Consider the following 27866-nt stretch of genomic DNA (forward strand, 5'->3'; position numbering starts at 1 on the left):
GAAGCTTCCTTTTGCATCTGTAAATGGGAGTTTGAGCTGGGCTAATAGTTATCCAATTGCCTTTGAAACTGTGAAGTCTGATGCAAACCCAACGCAGTATTTATTGATTACTGCTTTCTTGTCTTAATTTTTTAACTGAGATAATAATCCGCTCTACTGTTTCCATTGGTTCTTTTAAAAACAGGAAACATTCATTTGGTGGCAAACAGCATGTTTATTTGCATTTCTGGAGAGTGAAAATGTGTGGAAGTCTGAAGTTCCAGTGCCCTCTAGTGCCATGCTATAGTGTGGGCCCCAATTTCTCTATCTCCTGCCTAAAGTGGTGTTTTCCTGAATCTTCATTAGCTCTGTTGGAAAGAAATTTAGAATCATGCAAGTGAATGTTAAACTTCATTCCCTCTTCTTACCTTTGGGCTGTGAGTGAAGAATTTATTTTTATTTCAGAAGTCAGTCTCTTTGCTTTTCCCTAAACCTGAACACTGGTCTTTCCAATTTTGCCTGACTCCTTCCCCAGATTTGTATGTCTGTACCCTCTGATGCCTGCAGTGGTCTCCAGTCTGCCCCCTGGTAAAGCTAGGAACAGCTAAGAGAAGGGCTGGGCTTCAGTAAGGGGTCATCTGTTTCCATCCTAGATGTGTTGTGGGCTTGCCTGTGGAAAGGATCAGAAAATAGCCAAGCATGTCAGTATTGGGAGTTTTAAAAACCTGGGATAGGGTTGAACATCTCTATATCTTAGGCTGTACTGGACTTGGGAAATAAAAGAAAGAATGAACTTGTTCACATCTCTTAGTCTCCTCTGCTGATTGAATCATGTGGCTGGGAGCATTTTCTTCTACAATGCATTATAAAACCTGTGAAATCAACACAGTAATCATTTTCATCTTCATTTTATCCAAACACTTAAAATATTTTTCCTTTATTTTACAGACTTTAAAATATATATATTAATCCTAAAGAGATAGGAAAGTATTTTACACTCACATAAGGAGGGGAGTACAGATTTTTGTTACATTTGAGAGTTTTCAGGTCTAGTTTTAAAAAAAAATTTATTTAGAAAGAATTTCAACTTATAAAGGTCATAAAAATAAAAATAATACCATAAACATCCAGTTACCCATTGAGCTTCACAATAAGTAATTGGATATTTTTGGTACTATTTTTTATTTATAAACAAATCTTAATTGGTAAGATTTAACTCCATTTGCTTTATCATTAGTGTGTGCTTGAGCCCTCTTTTTATAACGACCACACAGATTATACAGTACAAATGTACAGACACAGAGAACCACACACAGACCCACGCACATGTATGCACCTTCTTGAGATTTGAGGGTAAACTCTGGCCTTTTACCCCATAGTACTTGAACGTGCATTTCCTAAGTGTTCTAGTTTGCTAGCTGCCAGAATACAGTATACCAGAAACAGAATGGCTTTTAAAGAGGGGAATTGAATGAGTTGGTAGTTTACAATTCTAAGACCGAGAAAATGTCTCAATTAAAGCAAGTGTTTAGAAATGTCCAATCTAAGGCATCCAGGGAAAGATACATTGGTTCAGGAAGGCTGATGAAATTCAGGGTTTCTTTCTCAAGTGAGAAGGCACTTGGCGAACACAGTCAGAGTTTTTCTCATCTGGAAAGGCACATGGTGAACACAGTCAGGGTTCCTTTCTCATCCTGAAGGGCACGTGGTGAGCACAGTGTCGTCTGCTAGCTTTCTCTCCTGGCTTCCTGTTTCATTAAGCTCCCCAGTAGGCATTTTCCTTCTTCGTCTCCAATGAAGCAGGTGGACTCTGCTTCTTGTGGCTATGTCATTTTGTTCTGCTCTCTCTGAATCACTCTCATTCTCCAAAATGTTTCCTCTTTTATAGAACTTCAGAAACTAATCAAGACCCACCCAAATGGGTAGAGATGTGTTGTTACCTAATCCAGTTTAGCAACCATGCTTGATTAAATCATATCTCCAGGGAAATGATCTGGTTACAGTTTCAAACATACAATGCTGAATAGGGATTAGAAGAAACATCTGCCTTTACAAAATGGAATTAGGATTGAAACATGGTTTTTCCTAGGGTACATACACCCTTTAAAACCAGCACAAATGGGAACAAGCTACTTTAGATTTCTAAGAACCAGAATATTTTTTTCTCAGAGCTTTTTAAACATTGCTTTATAGCATTTTAATGTTGAAAAGAGATCATTCTTTCCTTTAATCCCAACATAAAGCTTTCTCTTTATTCAAGAATGTGAACGTTTAGACCAACTAAACAAGTAGAGTGAATGCAGTCTGTACTAGACCTCCCTCATTTGTGGCACTGACTGCATATTTGGGGGGTTTCTAAAACCACCCATAGGTTTGGTAATCTGCTAGAAGGGCCCACAGAACTCACTGAAAGCCATTATACTTATGGTTATGGTTTATTACAGGGAAAATCAGTTAAGAGAAGTACATGGGGTGTAGTCCAGGGAAGGCATCGATTATGGAACTTTCCTTTGTCCTTTTCCCAATTCCCAGGGCAAGTGTTCCACCCTGTGGAAGGCCTGGCTTCTGCCTTCTAAGTGCATGGGTGGGTCTAATCTCCTGGCCCAAAGTTTCTTAGCTTCAGATTTTAGCTTTCCATGGTTCTGCCTTTGAAGTTATTTTTCCTTCAGTTTGTCCATTTTCTGTTCCTTTTAGTCCAGACTGGTAGTGGTTCTGTTTATACAGATCCCACAACACACTTGTTGGTTTTCTGTGTAGTAGGCATGGATCATAACCATCAGACAATAAGACTTTCCATAAATCCTTCCTGGATAACTCTTTCTCAAATCCTAGCTTTTTCTGAAATGGCTGATTGGTTCCATGTTTGGTTAAATCCTCACGTGGGGCACTATTCTTTGGAGTCACCCTTTCTGGAAGCCTAGAATTTTCGAGACCATCAGTTTTTAGCTTCTTTGTACCCAAGAGTTCAGTTCTCAGCTTATCCATAAGCTGCTAGGAGAAACCAGGCTGCACTTTCCTATTTGTAAATCTCTTCTGCTAAATATCCAAGTTCATGTTTCTTAAAATGTGCCACTTTAAAACAAGGATCACCTTACTTCCAGTTTGCAATAGCATGTGTATCATTTCTGTCTAAGGGCTTATCAGAAATATCTTTAGAGTCCACGTTTCTACCAACAGTCTCTTAAAAGCATTCTAGGCCTTTTCTATCAAGCTCCTCACAACTCTTCAGAATCTTTCACCATATCCATTTAAAAAGCCATTTCAACATGTTTGGTATTTGTAAACCAAAGCAGCGCCTCACTCCTGGTGTCAAAAACTGTTTTAGTTTGCTAAAGCTGCTGAATGCAATATTCCAGAAATGGAATGGCTTTTAAAAACAGAATTTCATATCTTGCAAGTTATAGTTCTAAGGCTGAGAAAATTAAGGCACCAGAAGGTTACCTTCACTCAAGAAAGGCTGATACCATCTGAAACACCTCTGTCAACTGGGAAGGCATGTGGCTGGCATCTGCTGGGACTTCTGGCTGCTGGACACCTCTGTCAGCTGGGAAAGCACATGGTAATTGATATCTGCTGGCTTTCCCTCCTCATTTTTTTTTTTTTATTAATTAAAAAAAATTAACAAAACATTTAGAAATCATTCCATTCTACATGTACAATCAGTAATTCTTAATATCGTCACATAGTTGCATATTCGTCATTTCTTAGTACATTTGCATCGATTTAGAAAAAGAAATAAAAAGACAACAGAATAAGAAATAAAACGATAATAGAGAGAAAAAAAAAACCTATACCTCACATGCACCTTCATTCAATGTTTTAACATAATTGCATTACAATTAGGTAGTATTGTGCTGTCCATTTCTGAATTTTTATATCGAGTCCTGTTGCACAGTCTGTATCCCTTCAGCTCCAAATACCCCTTCTCTTTTTTTTTTTTTTTAATTAACGGAAAAAAAGAAATTAACCCAACATTTAGAAATCATACCATTCTACATATGCAATCAGTAATTCTTAACATCATCACATAGATGCATGATCATCGTTTCTTAGTACATTTGCATCGGTTTAGAAGAACTAGCAACACAACCGAAAAAGATATAGAATGTTAATATAGAGAAAAAAAATAAAAGTAATAATAGAACAAAACAAAACAAAACAAAACAAAAACCTATAGCTCGGATGCAGCTTCATTCAGTGTTTTAACATGATTACTTTACAATTAGGTATTATTGTGCTGTCCATTTTTGAGTTTTTGTATCTAGTCCTGTTGCACAGTCTGTATCCCATCAGCTCCAATTACCCATTATCTTACCCTGTTTCTAACTCCTGCTGAACTCTGTTACCAGTGACATATTCCAAGTTTATTCTCGAATATCGATTCACATCATTGGGACCATACAGTATTTGTCTTTTAGTTTTTGGCTAGACTCACTCAGCATAATGTTCTCTAGGTCCATCCATGTTATTACATGCTTCATAATTTTATCCTGTCTTAAAGCTGCATAATATTCCATCGTATGTATATACCACAGTTTGTTTAGCCACTCTTCTGTTGATGGAGATTTTGGCTGTTTCCATCTCTTTGCAATTGTAACTAACGCTGCTATAAACATTGGTGTGCAAATGTCCGTTTGAGTTTTTGCCCTTAAGCACTTTGAGTAGATTCCCAGCAATGGTATTGCTGGGTCATATGGCAATTCTATATTCAGCTTTTTGAGGAACTGCCAAACTGCCTTCCACAGTGGTTGCACCATTTGACATTCCCACCAACAGTGGATAAGTGTGCCTCTTTCACTGCATCCTCTCCAGCACTTGTCATTTTCTGTTTTGTTGATAATGGCCATTCTGGTGGGTGTGAGATGATATCTCATTGTGGTTTTGATTTGCATTTCTCTAATGGCCAGGGACATTGAGCATCTCTTCATGTGTCTTTTGGCCATTTGTATTTCCTCTTCTGAGAGGTGTCTGTTCAAGTCTTTTTCCCATTTTGTAATTGGGTTGGCTGTCTTTTTGTTGTTGAGTTGAACAATCTCTTTATAAATTCTGGATACTAGACCTTTATCTGATATGTCGTTTCCAAATATTGTCTCCCATTGTGTAGGCTGTCTTTCTACTTTCTTGATGAAGTTCTTTGATGCACAAAAGTGTTTAATTTTGAGGAGCTCCCATTTATTTATTTCTTTCTTCAGTGCTCTTGCTTTAGGTTTAAGGTCCATAAAACTGCCTCCAATTGTAAGATTCATAAGATATCTCCCTACATTTTCCTCTAACTGTTTTATGGTCTTAGACCTAATGTTTAGATCTTTGATACATTTTGAGTTAACTTTTGTGTAGGGTGTGAGATATGGGTCTTCTTTCATTCTTTTGCATATGGATATCCAGTTCTCTAGGCACCATTTATTGAAGAGACTGTTCTGTCCCAGGTGAGTTGGCTTGACTGCCTTATCAAAGATCAAATGTCCATAGATGAGAGGGTCTATATCTGAGCACTCTATTCGATTCCATTGGTTGATATATCTGTCTTTATGCCAATACCATGCTGTTTTGACCACTGTGGCTTCATAATATGCCTTAAAGTCAGGCAGTGCAAGACCTCCAGCTTCGTTTTTTTTCCTCAAGATGTTTTTAGCAATTCGGGGCACCTGCCCTTCCAGATAAATTTGCTTATTGGTTTTTCTATTTCTGAAAAATAAGTTGTTGGGATTTTGATTGGTATTGCATTGAATCTGTAAATCAATTTAGGTAGGATTGACATCTTAACTATATTTAGTCTTCCAATCCATGAACACGGTATGCCCTTCCATCTATTTAGGTCTTCTGTGATTTCTTTTAGCAGTTTTTTGTAGTTTTCTTTATATAGGTTTTTTGTCTCTTTAGTTAAATTTATTCCTAGGTATTTTATTCTTTTAGTTGCAATTGTAAATGGGATTTGTTTCTTGATTTCCCCCTCCGCTTGTTCATTGCTAGTGTATAGAAATGCTACAGATTTTTGAATGTTGATCTTGTAACCTGCTACTTTGCTGTACTCATTTATTAGCTCTAGTAGTTTTGTTGTGGATTTTTCCGGGTTTTCGACGTATAGTATCATATCGTCTGCAAACAGTGATAGTTTTACTTCTTCCTTTCCAATTTTCATGCCTTGTATTTCTTTTTCTTGTCTAATTGCTCTGGCTAGAACCTCCAACACAATGTTGAATAATAGTGGTGATAGTGGACATCCTTGTCTTGTTCCTGATCTTAGGGGGAAAGTTTTCAATTTTTCCCCATTGAGGATGATATTAGCTGTGGGTTTTTCATATATTCCCTCTATCATTTTAAGGAAGTTCCCTTGTATTCCTATCCTTTGAAGTGTTTTCAACAGGAAAGGATGTTGAATCTTGTCAAATGCCTTCTCTGCATCAATTGAGATGATCATGTGATTTTTCTGCTTTGATTTGTTGATATGGTGTATTACATTAATTGATTTTCTTATGTTGAATCATCCTTGCATACCTGGGATGAATCCTACTTGGTCATGATGTATAATTCTTTTAATGTGTTGTTGGATTCGATTTGCTAGAATTTTGTTGAGGATTTTTGCATCTATATTCATTAGAGAGATTGGTCTGTAGTTTTCTTTTTTTGTAATATCTTTGCCTGGTTTTGGTATGAGGGTGATGTTGGCTTCATAGAATGAATTAGGTAGTTTTCCCTCCACTTCGATTTTTTTGAAGAGTTTGAGGAGAGTTGGTGCTAATTCTTTCTGGAATGTTTGATAGAATTCAGATGTGAAGTCGTCTGGTCCTGGACTTTTCTTTTTAGGAAGCTTTTGAATGACTAATTCAATTTCTTTACTTGTGATTGGTTTGTTGAGGTCATCTATGTCTTCTTGAGTCAAAGTTGGTTGTTCATGTCTTTCCAGGAACCCGTCCATTTCCTCTAAATTGTTGTATTTATTAGCGTAAAGTTGTTCATAGTATCCTGTTATTACCTCCTTTATTTCTGTGAGGTCAGTAGTTATGTCTCCTCTTCCATTTCTGATCTTATTTATTTGCATCCTCTCTCTTCTTCTTTTTGTCAATCTTGCTAAGAGCCCTTCAATCTTATTGATTTTCTCATAGAACCAACTTCTGGCCTTATTGATTTTCTCTATTTTCATGTTTTCAATTTCATTTATTTCTGCTCTAATCTTTGTTATTTCTTTCCTTTTGCTTGCTTTGGGTTTAGTTTGCTGTTCTTTCTCCAGTTCTTCCAAGTGGACAGTTAATTCCTGCATTTTTGCCTTTTCTTCTTTTCTGATATAGGCATTTAGGGCAATAAATTTCCCTCTTAGCACTGCTTTTGCTGCGTCCCATAAGTTTTGATATGTTGTGTTTTCATTTTCATTCTCTTCGAGGTATTTGCTAATTTCTCTAGCAATTTCTTCTTTGACCCACTCGTTGTTTAGGAGTGTGTTTTTGAGCCTCCACGTATTTGTGAATTTTCTGGCACTCCGCCTATTATTGATTTCCAACTTCATTCCTTTATGATCCGAGAAAGTGTTGTGTATGATTTCAATCTTTTTAAATTTGTTAAGACTTGCTTTGTGACCCAGCATATGGTCTATCTTTGAGAATGATCCATGAGCACTTGAGAAAAAGGTGTATCCTGCTGTTGTGAGATGTAATGTCCTATAAATGTCTGTTAAGTCTAGCTCATTTATAGTAATATTCAGATTCTCTATTTCTTTATTGATCCTCTGTCTAGATGTTCTGTCCATTGATGAGAGTGGTGAATTGTAGTCTCCAACTATTATGGTATATGAGTCTATTTCCCTTTTCAGTGTTTGCAGTGTATTCCTCACGTATTTTGGGGCATTCTGGTTCGGTGCGTAAATATTTATGATTGTTATGTCTTCTTGTTTAATTGTTCCTTTTATTAGTATATAGTGTCCTTCTTTGTCTCTTTTAACTGTTTTACATTTGAAGTCTAATTTGTTGGATATTAGTATAGCCACTCCTGCTCTTTTCTGGTTGTTATTTGCATGAAATATCTTTTCCCAACCTTTCACTTTCAACCTATGTTTATCTTTGGGTCTAAGATGTGTTTCCTGTAGACAGCATATAGAAGGGTCCTGTTTTTTAATCCATTCTGCCAATCTATGTCTTTTGATTGGGGAATTCAGTCCATTAACATTTAGTGTTATTACTGTTTGGATAATATTTTCCTCTAACATTTTGCCTTTTGTATTATATACATCATATCTGATTTTCCTTCTTTCTACACTCTTCTCCATGTCTCTCTCTTCTGTCTTTTTGTATCTGACTCTAGTGCTCCGTTTAGTATTTCTTGCAGAGCTGGTCTCTTGGTCACAAATTCTCTCAGTGACTTTTTGTCTGAGAATGTTTTAATTTCTCCCTCATTTTTGAAGGATAATTTTGCTGGATATAGGAGTCTTGGTTGGCAGTTTTTCTCTTTTAGTAATTTAAATATATCATCCCACTGTCTTCTAGCTTCCATGGTTTCTGCTGAGAAATCTACACATAGTCTTATTGGGTTTCCCTTGTATGTGATGGATTGTTTTTCTCTTGCTGCTTTCAAGATCCTCTCTTTCTCTTTGACCTCTGACATTCTAACTAGTAAGTGTCTTGGAGAACGCCTATTTGTGTCTAATCTCTTTGGGGTGCGCTGCACTTCTTGGATCTGTAATTTTAGGTCTTTCATAAGAGTTGGGAAATTTTCAGTGATAATTTCTTCCATTAGTTTTTCTCCTCCTTTTCCCTTCTCTTCTCCTTCTGGGACACCCACAACACGTATAATCGTGCGGTTCATATTGTCCTTGAGTTCCCTGATACCCTGTTCAAATTTTTCCATTCTTTTCCCTATAGTTTCTGTTTCTTTTTGGAATTCAGATGTTCCATCCTCCAAATCACTAATTCTATCTTCTGTCTCTTTAAATCTATCATTGTAGGTATTCATTGTTTTTTCCATCTTTTCTACTTTATCCTTCACTTTCATAAGTTCTGTGATTTGTTTTTTCAGTTTTTCTATTTCTTCTTTATGTTCAGCCCATGTCTTCTTCATGTCCTCCCTCAATTTATCGATTTCATTTTTGAAGAGGTTTTCCATTTCTGTTCGTATATTCAGCATTAGTTGTCTCAGCTCTTGTATCTCATTTGAACTATTGGTTTGTTCCTTTGACTGGACCATATTCTCAATCTTCTGAGCGTGGACCGTTATCTTCTGCTGCTGGCGTCTGGGCATTTAGTCAGATTTCTCTGGGTATCGGACCCAACAAGGTTGAAAGATTTTTCTGTGAAATCTCTGGGTTCTGTTTTTCTTATCCTGCCCAGTAGGTGGCGCTTGTGGCACACGTTTGTCTCACGTGTTTGGAAGGGATCCCCCCGGTCACCGATCTCCGCAGCCTGAGGATTTCCGATCCAATTCTCTCCGTTGGTTCGTGGGGCCGCGCGTTGTAGGGGCGTCAGCCGCTGTGGCTTGAGGGGACCCTATGGCTGGTCGCCGGCCGCTGCGGGCCCGGGGAATTCGCCACCGGACCAGAAAGTCGCCCGCGGGGGAGGGGTGTCGGTCACCGGCCGCCGCGGCCTGTGGAATTCCCCACCGGACCAGGAAGACCCCCGCGGGGGAGGGTCACCGTGGCTTGGGTAGCCCTCTGATCCGAGACTCGTAGCCGGACCAGGAAGCCACCCGCAAAAGAGGGGCGCCAGCCGCCTCGGCTTGGGAAAGTTGCCTCTCCGAGACTCTCAGCCAGCCCGGGAAGGAGGGAGGAAGGTGCTCCGGCCGCCACAGCTGCCGCTGCTCGGGAAATCGCGCGCCACTCGGGGATCTCACTGCAGCCGAGTCTCGTAGTCAGACTAGCCAGTCCAGACTGGGGTACGCTGTGTGTCCATTACCTGTCGTGGCCCCGGGAGCTGCTCTGCACTGTCTCAGCTCACCCAGTAGTTGCCTTGGAGGAGGAACTAAGACGCACGTACCTTACTATGCCGCCATCTTGGCCCCGCCTCCCCTCCTCATTATTTTTTCTCCTCATTTTATAAGGTTTCCCTGGGGGCAATTTTCTTTATGCATCTCCAGAGATCTCTGGCTTTGTGGGCTCTGTTGGCATTGAAGCTTTTTCCAAATGTTTCCCTCTTAAAGGGCTCCAATAAGCCACCCCACCTTAAATGGGTGGAGACACATCTCCATGGAAACTATCTAAGTAAAAGTTACCATCCACAATTGGGTGGGTCACATCTTCATGGAAATAAAAAAGATCCTAGGGCGGTACAGTCATGGCTCAGTGGCGGAATTCTTGCCTTCCATGCCAGAGATCTGGGTTTGATTGCTGGAGCCTGTCTATGCCAAAAGAAAAAAGATCCTACCTAGCAATTTTGAATGAGTATTGAAGAACCTGGCTTTTCTGCGGTACATCACAGTTTCAAACTGGCACATCCCCCATCATAGCTCATATTTAGACTAATTAGACTGGTAGCCAAAGCCCCCAAGCAAACAAAGGCACTCCTGTTAGATGTGATCTACCAAGGGCCTAGAGACCACCTGCAGTAACCAAGGGCAAGAGCCAGACTTTTCTTTGGGAAAAGTTAATTCTTTACTGCATTACTAGTGTTCAGGAGTTTAATTGGAATTAGGCAAGTGTGCATATAATATTCTTTTTGGCATTTTGTGTGAGACAGTGGTTTAATGAATCAGGTCTAATGAATCAGGTCTTGCTTCAGCTTTGGATTATTTGAGTATTTTGTTGTATTCCATTTTAATTTATCTTTGGATTTTTATATATACTTTGCATTATTTTTTGCAATGGTTGCTCTAGGTTATTACAGTGTACATTCTTATATTTTCACAGGCAGTTTAGAGTTAAGATTGTGTCACTTAATGTAAAACAGGGAAAGCTTCCAGTGGCATGGGTCACTCATACTCCCCTTCCAGCCCTTCTTTATACATATACATTAGACAGTGTTGTAATTTTTGCTTTAAATAGTCCTACATATTTAAAGAAATTAAGGGAAGGATAAATAGTCTTAAATTTACCTAGACATTTACCATTTCCTATATGCTGCAGTCTTTCTTAAGATCAGTCGAGACTGTTGCATTGTCCCTCAGCCTGAATGTCTTCTTTTGAGTATTATTCATAGTACAGGGCTGCTGACGACAAATTCTCCTAATGTTCTTTCCTCTGAAAGTGTCTTTATTTTGCTTTCATTCTTGAAAGATATAGAATTCTAGGTCAACAATTTTCTTTCATTTGGCACTTTGAGGATGTCTTTTGACCGCCATAATTTTCTGTTGGGAAAGTCAGCTTTCATCTCCGTTTGTTAATCCCTTTTATGTAATGTGCTGTTTTTTTTCTGGCTGCTTTCAAGATTTTCTTTATACCTTTGGTTTTTAGCAGTTTTACTATGATGTGTCTAGCCATGTATTTGTTTTATGTATTTATATATGTATATATCAAATCTCTGCTTTGGGTTTCACTGAGTTTATTAAATCTATAAATTTACATTGTTCACATAATTTGGGTAATTTTTAGTTGTTATATATATTCATACTTTTTTCTTCCTGCCCATTTGCTTTACTTTTCAGTTATATATATATGTTTTTTTTATTAATTAAAAAAATTAACTAACAACATTTAGAAATCATTCCATTCTATATATATATATGTTTTTATATGCTGTATGGTGGGGATCACGTTTCATTCTTTTTCCATTTGAGTATCCTGTTATTGCAGCAGCATTTGTTGAATTTTTGTTTTGTCTTTTCTTTGCTTGTTTGTTTGTTTTTGGGAAGTGAATGGACTGGGAATCGAACCCGGGTTTCCTGCGTGGCAGGTGAGAATTCTACCACTGGACTACCCTTGTACCCCCCTGTTACATTTTTTATTAGACTTTTTATTATCGTCTCACAGGTCCGACAGATTTTGTTCATTTTTCATTTTTTCCCCCAAACTTTTCTCTTCTGATTGGATAATTTCTATTGTACTCACTGACTTTTTCTTCTCTCAACATCATTTACCTGTTAAGCCCATCTGGAAAGTTCTTTTTATATTTTTAAATTCAAATATTATATTATTTGGTTCTAGGATTCCCACTTGGTTCTTTTTTTAACTTTTATTTTGAAATGTTTTCGAGCTTAACGGAACATTTAGGAAAGGAACATAAAACCCATACAGAGAATTCCAACATATCCACCTTCCAGATACCCAGAGCCACCAACTTGTAACATTTTGTGACATTTGCAGTATCATTCTGTCTGTCCATCTATTCATTCATCCATCTGTTCATCCATCTCTCTGTTTACCTATTTTCTAAATATTTGAAAGAAGGTTGTATACATCGTATTCCTTGAACATTTAATACTACTGCCTACATTTCCTATGAGGATATTCACTTATGTAACCATTTGTGGTACAGTTCAAGAAATTTAACATTGGTAGAAAGCTTTCAGTCTATATTCCATTTTTTTCATATCTCAGTAATGTCCTTTGGGACATTTTCTCTTTGACTATTAATCCGCTCCAGGATCGTGTATTGCATTTAGCTGTTATTGTCTCTTTAGTCTCTTTTTTCTCTTTTTTCTTAATTGTGGGAACATGCACAACATGAACTTTCCTATTTCAACCACTGTTCAAAATATGATTCAGTAGGATTTAATCACATTCACAATGTTGGGCTAACCTTACCACCATCTATTTTTTTTTTATCCAATGTTATATGTATGTATATTTTAATTTTAACATTTGTTCCCCCTATTATTTATTTATTTTTAATCCATATGTTTTACTCATCTGTCCATACCATAGATAAAAGGAGCATCAGACACAAGGTTTTCATGATCACACATTCACATACCACCATCTGTTAACCAGAAGTTTCCCATCACTCCAAACAGAAACCTTATACCCATTATACAGTAACACCCCCCATAAAAATTTAGTCTACTTTCTGTCTTTATGTATTTGCATATTCTAGCAGCTATTTCATATAAGTGGAATCATACAGTATCTGTCCCTTTGTGTCTGACTTATTCATTCAGCATGATGTCTTCAGGTTTTATCTATATAATAGCATGTGTCAGAATTTCATTCCTTTTCAGGGCTGAATAATATCCCTGTGTGTGTGTGTTTGTGTGTGTGAGTGTGTGTGTGTACGTTCACCAGATTTTTTTATCCTTTCATCTGCTGTTGGGCATTTGGCTATTGTTATTAAAATGCTGCTATGGGTATTGGTGCACAAATAACCATCTGAGTCTCTGCTTTCAGTTCTTTCGGTTTTATACCTAGAGGTGGGTCATTTGTTAATTTGATGTTTAACTGTTTGAGAATGATCAAACTGTCCCACAGTGGCTGCACCGTTTTATATCCCTACCAACAGTGTACTAAGTTTCATATTTCTACACATTCTTGCCAGCACTTATTATTTTTTTATTATTAAAAAATGAGTATTTTTTAAAATAGTCATTCTAGTGGGTGTGAGGTGTTATCTTATTGAGGATTTGATTGTATTTTCTTAAATGTCTAATGATTTTGAGCATCTTTTCTTGTGTTTTTTGGCCGTTTGAATCTCTTCTTTGGAGAAGTCTGTTCAAGTCCTTGGACCATTTTAAAATTTTTTTTTTAATTTGTGATACATAACCACATACAAACATATTCTTATCATGATCATTCCATTCTTATTATATAATCAATAACTCGTAATATCACATAGTTGTATATTCATCATCATGATCATATCTTAGAACATTTGCATCAATTAAGAAAAAGAAATAAAAAAACAGAAAAAAATTCATACATACCATACCCCTTATACCCCTCCCTTTCATTGATCACTTGCATTTCAGTCTACTAAATTTATTTTAACATTTGTTACCCCTATTACTTATTTTTAATCCATATGTTTTACTCATCTGTCGATATGGAAGATAAAAGGAGCATCAGACACAAGGTTTTCACAATCACACAGTCAAATTGCAAAAGCTATATCATTATACAATCATTTTCAAGAAACATGGCTACTTGAGCACAGCTCTACATTTTCAGGCAGTTCCCTCTAGCCTCTCCATGGCACCTTAATTAAACAGGTGATATCTATTTAATGCGTAAGAATAATCTCCAGGATAACCTCTCGACTCTGTTTGGAATCTCTCAGCCATTGACACTGATTTTGTCTCGTTTTGCTCTTCCCCCTTTTGGTAGGGGAAGTTTTCTCAATCCCTTGATGCTGAGTTCCAGCTCATTCCAGGATTTCTGTCCCACGTTGCCAGAAAGGTCCACACCCCAGGGAGTTATGTCCCACATAGAGAGGGGGAGGGCAGTGAGTTTGCTTGTCATGTTGACTGAGAGAGAGGCCACATCTGAGCAACAAAAAAGATTCTCTTGAGGGTAACTCTTAGGCCTAATTTTAAGTAGCTTAGCCTATCCTTGGACCATTTTTAATTGGGCTGTTTTCTTTTTTGTTGTTGAGTTTTAGAAGTTTTTCATATAGTCTGGATATTATACTCTTATTAGATATATATGGTTTCCAGTTATTTTCTCCCATTCTTTTGGTTGTCTTTTCACTTTCTAGATAATATCCTTTGATGCTCCAAAGTTATAAGTGCTGACAAGGTTCACTTTATTTTTTCTTTTGTGGCATGTGCTTTTCATGTAAAGAATCTGTTGGCTAATACAAGGTCCTGAAGATATTTCCCTATGTTTTCTTCTAAGAGTTTTATTAGTTTAGCTGATATTTAAGTCATTGATCCATTTTAAGTTAATTTTTGTTTATAGTGTGAGGTAGGAGTCTACTCTCTTTTGTATGTGGATATCCAGTTTCTTCAGCACCATTAGTTGAGGAGACTTATTTTTCCATTGAGTGAACTTGGCATACTTGTTAAAAGTCAAATGGCCATAGATGTGTGGTTTTATTTCTGTGTTCTCTTTGGTCTGAATGTCTGTCCTAGTGCCAGTGCCATATTGTTATTTTATTTTATTTTATTTTACTTTATCATGATGAAATTTTTTATTAATTAAAAAAAGTTAACAAAACATTAAGATATCATTCCATTCTACATATACAATCAGTAATTCTTAACATCATCACATAGTTGCATATTCATCATTTCTTAGAACATTTGCATCGATTTAGAAAAATAAAGACAACAGAAAAAGAAATAAAACGATAACAGAGAAAAAAAAGATTATACATACCATACCCCTTACCCCTCGCTTTCATTTACCACTAGCATTTCAAACTAAATTTATTTTAACATTTGTTCCCCTTATTATTTATTTTTATTCCATAGGTTCTATTCTTCTGTTGATAAAGTAGATAAAAGGAGCATCAGACACAAGGTTTTCACATTCACAGAGTCTCATTGTGAAAGCTATATCATTGTTCAATCATCATCAAGAAACATGGCTACTGGAACACAGCTCTACATGCCATATTGTTTTGATGACTGTGGCTTTGTTATAAGTTTTAAAATAAGGACATGTGTGTCTTCCAACTTTGTTCTTTTTCAGGATGGTTTTGGCTTCCATGTGATTTTGATGATCATCTTTTCCATTTCTCTGAAGAAGTCTGTTGGAATTTTGATTGGTATTCTATGAAATCTGTAGATTACTTTGGGTAGTATTGACAACTTAACTACATTAAGTCTTCTGGTTCATGAGCATGGAATATCTTTCTATTTACTTAGGTCTGCTTTAATGTCTTTCGTTACTGATTTATAGTTTTATGCATATGTGTCCTTTACATCCTTGATTAAATTTATTCTTAGATATTTCATTTTAGTTGCTGTTAAATGTTTGGTTCTTTTCTTTTAGTTTCTATTTCTCAATTTCAATTTTCTGACTTTTCATTCATTGCAAGCATATTTTCATTTTCCTTAACTGAGCAGAGTTATATTAGCTGCTTTAACTCTCTTACAAACTAGTTCTAGCAACTGGGTCATCTTGGTATTTGTCTTTGTCGATTGTCCTTTCTCTTGAGACTGGTTCTTTGAATTTTGAGTGATTTTTGAATTGTATCTAGGACATTGTAAATGTTACTTTTGGAGACTCTTGATTCTGTTTGATTCCGCCAAAGAAAAGGTTGAATTTTTTTGCTTTAGCAAGAAGTTAACTTGATTGGATTAAACTTGGTACGTTGTTGGTAGGAGTGTAAAATGATGCAGCCACCATGGAAAACAGTTTGGTCATTCCTCAAAAAGTTTAAATGGCCCACTTTGAGGTATGTGGAAGAACTGAAAGCACGGACTTGGATGGATATTTGTACACCAATATTCATAGCAGCATTATTTACAGTAACCATCAGCGGATGAATGAATAAACAAAATGTGGTACATACACACACACACCACACACTCTCAGGAATATTATTCAGTCCTGAAAATGAGTGAAGTTGTGATACTTGCTATTACTACATGAATGAACTCTGAAGATATCATGCTGAGTAAAATAAGTCAGACAAAGGGACTGATACTGTGTGTTTTCCTAGTCTATTGTTGGTCTTTTCATTTTGTCTTGAGTAATTTTTGTGGTTTATCTAGATTTATACAGGTCTCTCTGTAGTGGAATTCTAAACGAACAACGATCAGCAGTGAAATTTTTCACCTCTGCCTTTCTTCTGCTTTCTTTTCACCTAAAGATGCCTTTTCTTTCTATTACTTGGTATTGTACCTGAGTGAATTAATATAAGCCTTTCTCCATTGTGGGAGATATAACAGGGTCTCAGCTCACTTGAGAGTATTTCAGAAGACCATTTTAGGAATCTGCTTATTTTCACTAATGCTGCCTATCAATACACAGTTTTGTTGTGGACTTTTGCAAGTGTATGTAAATGCTACATGAAGTTGTTTTTGTTTTTAATGTTTATTTACTGTTTTGATTGATACTGTCAAACAGCCAACCAGAAGTGTTTTCACCTGTGCATTCTTACCAACTCGTTGTGAAAATTAGTTGCCATTTATTCACCTCTACAGAAATAATGGGGTTATCCATTTATATAATGTTTAGTTACTGATTATTTTTTACTCACATGCCGGTAAATTTCCTTGTAAGTTACTAGCAGGTAAGCCTCTTTGTAGCAGAGGAATTATAGCTCTGCTTCTCATTTTTATCCCTAGTGCCAAAGTGCTTGGTGTTCAGTAGGTTCTTGAAGTTATTGATTGAATGGATGAATAATTACTGGATAAATCTCTGTTGTAGAAATTTAGACAAATCAATTCTTGTCAATTACTTATTTCTTGAAGCTCCAGGGAGAATATGAACTGGTAGGCACTTACTACACTTACTTACATGCGATTTAACCATTTGTTTTCCCAAGAAGTCAATACCCAGTATACAAATTAGTTTATGTTTATTTAATAATATGTGTATCTGTGCATCATGTTCAATACATTTTTAAATAATTGTTTATTTAATGATCATTTTCACATCAGTAACATTTTCCTTTTTTTAGTTTCCTTGTTTTCCCATTTGAACCATGTGTTCTGCTTTTCTTTAGTATGTGTTGCAGAGAAAATAGAAATGGAAGTAGTGACATGAGGCAGTAGAAAAGTAAATGGCACAACTGGAAATTTTTGTGTACCAAAAAAATTCTGCAAGTAGAACTCTACTTTTTGAATTCGGTGAACAAAATTGACTTGTTTAAATAAGCTTTACCAATTTCAGCGTGTTCTTTGGAAATTTGTAGAAAAGGTTAAGTAGTGTTTTCTCTTTCATAGTTGGAAAATGCTACACTTGGAAATCTCAATTTGCAGACCCCTGATTTGTTTCATTCAGAAAGGGCCATGGAGATTTGGCACAATTATTTCATAGGATTGTTATAATATGTAGCGTTTTTGTGTATCTGTAATTTGTATATTTTATGTGATTGATACTTTCTTATTTTTACAGTATATTTTTGGAGATTTTAGCCCTGATGAGTTCAATCAGTTCTTTGTGACTCCTCGCTCTTCAGTTGAGGTAAGACAAAATTTTGTTTTAGTAAGTACCTATATTGATGTAATTAATGATAGTTTATTTTAATTTTTTTAATTTATGTTTTTTAATAAAGAATTTCAAGATACAGAAATAGGCAGAGACTAATAGGATAAATGCCTGTGAACTCATTTTCCAGATTTGACTAATATTAACATCTTCCTATGTTTGCTTTAGACTTTTAAATAAAAAAAGAAACATTGTAAGTACAGTTGAATCCTCCATAGTACCCCTCCCTCATTTCATTTGAATTCCCCTTCTTCCCTAGAAATAATGTCTCATTTGAAGTTGGTAAGTGTTGTTTCTTAACTATGGTTTTACTTATAATCTTTCACTAATATAGCATGTGTATCAATAAACAATACATTGTATTGTTTTTACATGGTTTAAAATGTCACATAATAGTATCATATGATAGTTATCATTTTGTCATTTACTTTGAACTAATGTTATGCTCTTTAGATTTGTCTACACTGATATATTTTGCACTTGTTCTTTGATTTTAATTGTTGAATACCATTAGTTAAACAAACCACAATTTTTGTGTTTTCCTGTTGAGGACCATTAGTTAGGTTTTTAGTTTCAGAAATATTTTTTCATGTCTCCTCCCCCTTTGTTGGGCTTCTCCAGGATATGGTACCTGGGAGTGAAGTGGCCATGTTCTGCAGAGATGGACATCTTTAGCTTTACTAGATGCTGCTGCTCATTTTCTCTCTAACATGGTTTTATCTCTCTAGCTCTCTTTAAAAAAAATCTTTGCTGGATCTTGGCATTGGCATACTTAATATTTGATATGTAACCCATGGATTTGTAGTGTTTTAATTTACATTTCCCAGATTACAAACAATTGAAAACTATTTCATTATTTTCATATGTCTGGTGGTGATATAGATTCTTTTGTGAATTACCTGACCCATGGTTTTTGTCTCTTTTTCTATCAAGGGTTTTACTTTTTCTTATTGATCTATAGGATTAGTGATCTTTTGTATATTATAGGTATCTCTTCCTGGCACGGGATTTTTGTGTTTTTTTCCAGCTAGTATGGAGCTTTCCTATCATGTGTCTACCAGCCAACTTTGCACCCTGAAGGAAAAGAAGCAAAAGCCCCCTCCCCCCTTTTTTCCTTTATTAACATAAGCATGTATAATACAGATGTGTAAGGTTCTTTTTTGGAATTAAAATTTTTTTTTAATTGCACGTAATCTCAAAGCCCCCATTTTCTGAAGAGAAAGAAACAATCTTAGTAAATTCAGAATCCCTCCTGCTAATTTTCTCATGTGAAGTTCTGTAATATCTGGAAAGCTGGAGGAAGGTGAGCATTTGGTCTTCTATAGGCGGGCCATTCTTTTGACATTTGCTGTGATTCCCCATTTGGTCCTTTGTTGTTAATCTATTTAGCTTGCTGTTATCCCATCATCCATTTTTTTTTTCCCTGCAAGTGGAATTAAAAAAATTTTTTTATTGTGAAATATATATACAAAAAAAAGAAAAAACCAATAATTTTTAAAGTACACTCCAATAAGCAACTACAGAACAGACTTCCTGGTTTGGTATGGGTTACCATTATGGGTTCTTTTATTTGGTAAAATGGGGCAGGGAAGTCAACTCCTTAGAATAGGAGTCAGTAGGCCAGAATTGAGGTCTACCTGAGCCACTGAACATGTGACTTTGGGGAGCTCTTCACACCTGTTCACCTTGGCTCGTTGAGTTCTAACGTTTTTTAAGAGTTGTGAATTTAGGACTAGAGGAGAACCAACCTACTGAAAACATTTATGTTATACAGATGTAGTAAAGATATGTACTTGTTTTCTTCTGTTTCACTTTTGGGGAAATAAAAAAAATCAAAGAAAATAAGCTTCTATCAGATTTCATTGTGGAAAATGAATACATTGAATCCAGTCTCCTCTCTATTATGTTGTGTCTACTCATGTTAACAGTTGTAATTTTAAGCCACTTAAACAGGCTCTTGGGCAGTGTCCTTAATCTCACCATGCCTTTGTTTGTGTGTGTGCCTATCGCTTTTTAATTTGAAAAATGTTGACGCCTCCTTACCTTGCAGAAATGTTGGGAAATAAGCTAATGTATGATCTGATAACTAATGTGTAATACGTGGGCATAGATATGAAGGACATAGAATGGTAAAAGTTAGATCAGACTGTTTTTTTATTGTGAAATATAATATATATACAAAGCAAAGAAAGAAAAAAAGCAATAATTTTCAAAGCACATTTCAACAAGTAGTTACAGAACAGATCTCAGAATTTGTCATGGGCTGTCATCTCATAGTTTTCCTTCTAGCTGTCCCAAAATACAAGAGGCTAGAAAGAATATTAATGTAGTGACTCAGCAGCCATACTCGTTTGTTAAATCCCATTTTCTCTGTATATCTCATACTTCTCCTTTAATTCTTCTCCCAAACTACAGGGATCTTTGGGAATTGCTTGTTCTGACTTTTTCATGTTGAGGAGGAGTGTGTCTACACTAAAGAACGGGGGATAAAATTAACTGATAGTCTTGGAGAGGTTGGTCCCTCTGAGTTTCAGGATTTATCTGACCTAGGAACCCTCTGGGAATTATATGTTCCAGGAAGGCAAACCTAGAGCATGAAAGCTTTATAGAGTCTCTGTTCTAGCCCTAGGTGTTCTTAAGAGTCAACAGGGGTGATGTTGATTGAGATTTAGCACACCATGGCAATTAGTACTATCTAACTGATGCTTGTGTAAGAGTAACCTCCAGAACAGCCTCTTGACTCCATTTGATCTCTCTTGGCCACTAATGCCTTATTTTAGTACACTTCTTTGCCCCACTTTGGTCTGGAAGGTGTTGTCAGAACGTGTTGTCGATCCCAGGGTGCCAGTGCAAGACTCATCTCCGGAAATCATGCCCCAAGTTGTCAGGTTTTCACCCATGAATGGCTTATACCACCTAGTAGGGAGGGCAACGATTTTCCTTGCAGAGTTGGACTTAGAGAGACCATGTCTGAACCACAAAGAGGCTTCCTGGAAGCACCTGTTAGGCCTCATTATGAATAGTCTTAGCTTCTCCTCTACAGAAATAAATTTTATGAGGGCAAGCCTCAAAATCCAGGGCTTGGCCTATTTTATTGGGAGTCACCAATGGTTGAGAGGGTACCCAGGGTTTCCCAGATGGGAAAGCTTAATATATATATATATATTTGACTTTTTTTTTTTTTGCATAATATAACATTTATACAAAGCAAGAAACAGAAAAGTAGTGGTTTTCAAAGCACTCTTCAAAAAGTGGTTACAAGATAGATCCCAGAGCCTGTCATGGGCTACCATATGATCTCATTTTTCTTTCTAGTTGCTCCAGAATATAGGAGGCTCGAGGGCTTAAATACTTTTTTATCATCACAATCGACTTTTTTTCCCTTCGTTTTTGTTGAACAATAATATATATTACAAAAAAGCGATTAATTTCAAAGCACAGCACTACAATTAGTTGTAGAACATATTTCAGACATTGACAATTTTATTTCAGACTTTCACAATTTTAGGTTTTTACTTCTAGCTGCTCTAAAATACTAGGGACTATAAGACATATTAATTTAATGATTCAACATTCATATTCATTTGTTAAGTCCTGTCTTCTGTGTATAATTCCACCATCACCTTTGATCTTTCCATACCACTCTTTGGGGTTGTTTGGGCTATGGCAGTTCTAGATTTTTGATATTGGAAGGGTTTGTCACTAATATGGGGTAGAGAGATGGAACTATCTGATGTTCCGGAGAGGCTGGACTAGGTTTCAGGACTTGTCTGGACCAGGGACCCATCTGGAGGTTGTAGGTTTCTGGAAAGTTACTCTAGTGCCTGGAACCCTTGTAGAATCTTATATATTACCGTGGGTGTTCTTTAGGATTGGCTGGAATGGTCCTGGTTGGGGCTTGGCAGATTATGATAGGTAACAGGGGCTTCCTGAAGCTTGTGTAAGAGTAACCTCCAGAGTAGCCTTTCAGCTCTATTTAAACTCTCTCTGCCACTGATACCTTATTAATTACACTTCTTTCCCCCCTTTTGGTTAGAATGTAATTTTTGATCCCACGGGATTCATCCCTGGGGGTCCTCTCCCACGTCACCAAGGAGACTTTCATCCCTGGATGTCATGTCCCATGTACCAGGGAGGGCAGTGATTTCACTTGCAGAGTTGGGCTTAGAGAGACTGAGGCCACATCTGAGCAACAACAGAGGTCCTCCAGAAGTAACTCTTAGGCATGCCTATAGGTAGTCAAAGCTTCTCTGCTACATACATAAGCTTCACAAGAGTAAGCCTCATGATCAAGGGCATGGCCTCTTGATTGGGTATCAACCAGATGATTGATGGTAAGGTTTAATAGTTGCTAATCTTTCTCCCCTCCATCAGGGGACTTTGCCAATACTTTTTGATTGTCTGCTTAATATACTCTAGGATGTTTCCAGGCATTACGATAATCTCTACAGGATTAAAGAACCTCTTTGTTATTCTGTGCTTCCTGTGTTTCACTTGTTCAAATGAGCTATACAGATAGGTTGAATTAGATTACGTACTACAGAAAATTTCAGTTCCAGATAAATAAACCTTTCTTCCATTGGTCTCAAAGAATATGTGTGGTTCTAAAATATTGACACTGTCTTCCTTACCTCTATGTTCCAAATTATTTTAACCCCAACCTGTTCAGCTTTGTTCTTATCTCTAAATATCAGGTTATATATATAAAACAGCCTGTCAAATCCCAGTAATAATAATCACCACTCTGGCCTTAATGTGTCTGCTCTAAAAGCTTACAATCTAGGCTCCTGTTTTCTTATAAGCATTTTCTAAAGGTGACCATACCATTGTTTTTTTTGTTTGTTTCTGCCTTATTTTGTCTCACCAAATGTCTCACATGTTCATTCACATTGTTGCATGCCTCACAGCATTGTTCCTTTCTGTAGCAGCACAACCTTCATTCATAAGTATACACCATCGCTCACGAATCTACTTCTCCATCAGTGTGTCCTTCAGCCACCTGCATTCGTTGGGCATCATGTAGAGGGCCCAAAGTCCGCAGTCCATCCACATTCTCAATTTTAGATAATTTCATTGTTCCCAAGAGACAGAAAACCAGCAAACACACCCTCACCAAATAGGAATTCTAAACCTCCTCTTAACCCTTGTCCCTTACCCTATTATGTACCTCTGCTGTTGCTTTGGTAGTGCTGATGGTTTCCTTTTGAACATAGCTCATTGCATGCAATAGCAGTTCTCTCCCTGTACCCTGGACTTAAACACTCTTTATACAAGAATCATATCTTTGAAGTAATTCTTATGAGAACTCATTCATATATCTAGTATGAGTCAGTGGGACACGTAGGTCTATACAACCCCTTTCAGTCTTGTTCATCTTCTATATGGTATTATTACTTCTAGACCCACTATAGAATCATCTTTGCTCCTGTCTTTTCCTTTACATTGAAGGTCAACCTAGCTAACGGTTCACCAATCTCTAATTTCTATGTATCTCTGAGTCCCCTATATTCTGTATTATAAGCCTCTTAGTATACCTTTATATTGGTCATAAAAGTGGAATCATACAGTATCTGTCCTTTTGTGTCTGGGTAATTTCGCTCAGCATTATGTCCTCAAGAGTCATCCATCTTGTCATGTGCTTCAGGTCGCCATTTTGTCTTACTGCTGCATAACATTCCATCATTTGTATATACCACATTTTGTTGATCCACTTGTCTATTGATGGGCATTTTATTTGTTTCCATCTTTTGGTGACTGTGAATAATACTGCTGTGAACATCAGTGTGCAAATGTTTGTTTGTGTTGTTGCTTTCAACTCTGTATATATACCAAGTAGTGCCTATTGCCGGGTCATAGGGCAGCTTGATATTAGTTCCTAAGGAACTGCCAAACAGCCTTCCATAATGGCTGCACTGCATACATTCCCACCAGCAGTGCATAAGTGTCTCAGTTTCTCCACATCCTCTTCAACATTTATAGTTTCCTGTTTGTTTAATAGCATAGGCTACCATTTTCTTAAAAGTATTTTCTGAGAGAACCTTAGCATATTTGTTCTTTTGTTTTTTGCTTATTTTGCACAGCACATTGTCCCCAAGGTTTATTCAGTTCGTTGTGTGCCTCTCGACAGCCTTCCTTTTTGTAGCTGCAGCATATTTTATCGTATGTGATGGGTGATATAAATGTATCACTGTTTGCCATTGTGCATCTCAGTCATTGTATGCTTTGTCTCCCTCCATCTATTGGGCATCATGGATAATGTCCAAAATAAACAAACCATGTCTTACAGTGTCCTCATTTGATATTTTTTTTAATTTTACTTACTATATTTTATTTTTATTTATTTTAAAATTTTTTATTAATTAAAAAAATTATAAGAAAGAAACACAAACTGATTTTTTTTTTTGTATTCTGTATGGCAGGGGTCACATTTCATTCTTTTTCCATGTTGAGTATCCTGTTATTGTAGCAACGTTTGTTGAGTTTTTGTTTGTCTGTTTGTTTTCTTTGCTTGTGTTTTTATTTTTGGGGTAAGTGCATGGGCTGGGAATTGAACCTGGGTCTCCTGCATGGCAGGTGAGAAATTCTATCACTGAACTACCCTTGCACCCCCTTCTCATTTGATTTTTTATTCAGGAGCACTCTCAAATTTAGACAGTTTTCATTGGTCCATAATGACAAAGAACTGGCAAACAGCATCACCAACTGTCAAATCAAAACTACCCCTTATCACTTGTCCCTCCCCCCCAATTAGTTGCCCCTGCTAGTGCTGTAATACTGTTCATGTCTTCCTGTTAGCTATTTGCTATAGCATGCATTTTTAGTTTTCCCCCTATATCCCTGCAATTAACTCTTTGTTCACTATTGAACCATTGAACTAGTTCATGTGAGACCTTATTTATAATTGTAGATTTAATCAGTAGGACCTGTGGCATTAAGCATGCCCTTTCAGTCATATTCACCTTCATTATGTCAATATTACTTATAAACCTGCTAATTAGTTACTGTCACTTCTGTCCGTTCCCTTACATTTAGATAGATCAGACTTTTTTTAATTTAAAATTTTTTTTTAAAATACCAAAAAACACCAAACAAACGCAGACATTCTTAACTTTTGATCATTCTGTTCTACATATATAATTAGTAATTCACAATATCATCACATAATTGCGTGTTCATCATCATGATCATTTCTTGGAACATTTGCATCTATTCAGAAAATAAAATAAAAAGAAAACAGAAAAAAATTCATACATACCAATAGCCCCCACGCTTCCCCCTCACCGATCACCAGCATTTCTATCTAAATTTATTTAAACATTTGTTCTCCCTATTATTCATCTTTATTCCATATGTTTTACTCGTCTGTTGATAAAGTAAATAAAAGGAGCATCAGACACAAGGTTTTCACTATCACAGTCACATTGTGAAAGCTGTATCATTATACAGTCATCTTCAAGAAACATGGCTACTGGAACAGAGCTCCACATTTTCAGGCAGTTCCCTCCAGCCTCTCCACTACATCTTGACTAACAAGGTGATATCTATTTAATGCATAGGAATAACCTCCAGGATAACCTCTCAACTCTGTTTGGAATCTCTCAGCCACTGACACTTTATTTTGTCTCATTTCACTCTTCCCCCTTTTGTTTGAGAAGGTTTTCTCTATCCCCTGATGCTGAGTCTCAGCTCATTCTAGGGGTTTTCTCAGTCCCTTGATGCTGAGTCTCAGCTCGTTCCAGGATTTCTGTCCCACGTTGCCAGAAAGGTTCACACCCCTGGGAGTCATGTCCCACATAGACAGGGGGAGGGTGGTGAGTTTGCTTGTTGTGTTGGCTGGAGAGAGAGGCCACATCTGAGCAACAAAAGAGGTTCTCTTGGGGGTGACTCTTAGGCCTAATTTTAAGTAGGCTTGACCTATCCTTTGTGGGGTTAAGTTTCATATGAACAAACCCCAAGACTGGGGGCTCAGCCTAAAGCTTTGGTTGTCCACACTGCTTGTGAGAATATCAAGAATTCAACTTGGGGAAGTTGAATTTTCTCCCTTTCTCATCATTCCCTGAAGAGGACTTTGCAAATACTTTTTTTATTCACTGTTGAAATCACACTGGGATTTATCGGGGCAGCACTCTGGACAAACCAACAAAATCTCATGTCCTACTCAAGGTTCCATGTACTTATGGTGTTCAATTAAGGTTTCTACATAAGTTATGTTAGGAAATTGGAGCACTAGTCAAAATATAAATTTTGTACCAAATAAACATTTTTTGCTTTAGTCTCACTCATAAGGTAAAATTTTAAAATATTAATTTCCATCTATTTTCAGCACCCTGCAGTAATGACGTTCCTTTGTTCTTCCTAATGCAAAACATTTTTTAAATTTGTACATTTAGTCACTATCATTATACACTCTAGGCACTCCTAGATTATGCCATCTCAGTCTTTATCGTCTATCTTTCTTTCTGATTTCATTTGTGCCCCCAGACCTCCTCCCTCTATCATTCTCACATTCAGCTTCATTCAGTGTTTTAACATAATTGCATTACAGTTAGGTAGTATTGTGCTGTCCATTTCTGAGTTTTCATATTCAGTCCTGTATCCCTTCAGCTTCAATTACCCAATATCTTACCCTATTTCTATCTCCTGATGATCTCTATTACCAATGAAATTCTCCAAGTTTATTCACTAATGTTAGTTCATATCAGTGAGACCATACAGTATTTGTCCTTTTGTTTCTGGCTAACCTCACTCAGCATAATGTCCTTAAGGTCCATCCATGTTGTTACATACTTCTTAAATGGCTGCATAATATCCCATTATATGTAAATACCAGTTTATTTAGCCACTCATCTGTTGATGGACATTTTGGCTGTTTCCATCTCTTTGCAACTGTAAATAATGCTGCTATAAACATTGATGTGCAAATGTCTGTTTGTGTCCTTGCCCTCATGTCCTCTGAGTAGATACCTAGCAATGGTGTTGCTGGGTCATATGGCAGTTCTGTATTTAGCTTTTTGAGGAACCGCCAAACTGCTTTCCACAGCGGTTGTACCATTTGACATTCTCACGAACAGTGGATAAGTGTGCCTCTTTCTCCACATCCTCTTCAGCACTTGTCATTTTCTGTTTTATTGATAATGGCCATTCTGGTGGGTGTGAAATGATATCTCATTGTGGTTTTGATTTGCATTTCTCTAATAGCCAGGGAAGTTGTGCATCTCTTCATGTGCCTTTTGGCCATTTGTATTTCCTCTTTTGAGAAGTGTCTGTTCAAGTCTTTTGTCCATTTTGTAATTTGGTTGGCTGTCTTTTTGTTGTTGAGTTGAACAATCTGTTTATAAGTTCTGGGTACTAGACCTTTATCTGATATATTGTTTCCCATTGTGTAGGCTGTCTTTTTACTTCCTTGACGAAGTTCTTTGATGCGCAGAAGTGTTTAATTTTGAGGAGTTCCCATTCCTTTCTTTCTTTCTTCAATGCTCATGCTTTGGGTGTAAGATCTAGGAAACCGCCTCCTAGTATAAGATTTATAAGATATTTCCCTACATTTTCTTCTAACAGTTTTCGGTCTTAGATCTAATGTTTAGGTCTTTGATCATTTTGAGTTAATTTCTCTGTAGGGTGTGAGATTTGGGTCCTCTTTCATTCTTTTGCATATGGATATCCAGTTCTCCAGGCACCATTTATTGAAGAGACTGTTCTGTCCCAGGTGAGTTGGCTTGACTGCCTTATCAAATACCAATTGTCCGTAGATGAGAGGGTGTATATCTGAACACTCTATTCAAGTCCTTAGTCAGTATATCTGTCTTTATGCCAGTACCATGCTATTTTGACCACTGTAGCTTCATAATACGCCTTAAAGTCAGATAGGGTGAGACGTCTAACTTCATTTTTTTTTCTCAGGATACTTTTAGCTATTTGGGGCACCTTGCCCTTCCAGATA

General features: G+C 36.8%; 1 protein-coding gene across 1 annotated transcript in view; it reads left to right on the forward strand.

Moving 5' to 3' along the window:
• USP10 (ubiquitin specific peptidase 10) overlaps nt 1-27866 on the forward strand; it is a 113718-nt gene that overhangs the window by 23704 nt on the left and 62148 nt on the right. Inside the window, exon 2 of the mRNA XM_077133207.1 lies at nt 17834-17902. Within this exon, the coding sequence (XP_076989322.1) occupies nt 17834-17902 (69 nt within the window). The remainder of the gene's footprint in view (nt 1-17833; nt 17903-27866) is intronic.

The sequence above is a fragment of the Tamandua tetradactyla genome, chromosome 16 (assembly GCF_023851605.1).
Source record: "Tamandua tetradactyla isolate mTamTet1 chromosome 16, mTamTet1.pri, whole genome shotgun sequence".
NCBI lineage: Eukaryota > Metazoa > Chordata > Mammalia > Pilosa > Myrmecophagidae > Tamandua > Tamandua tetradactyla.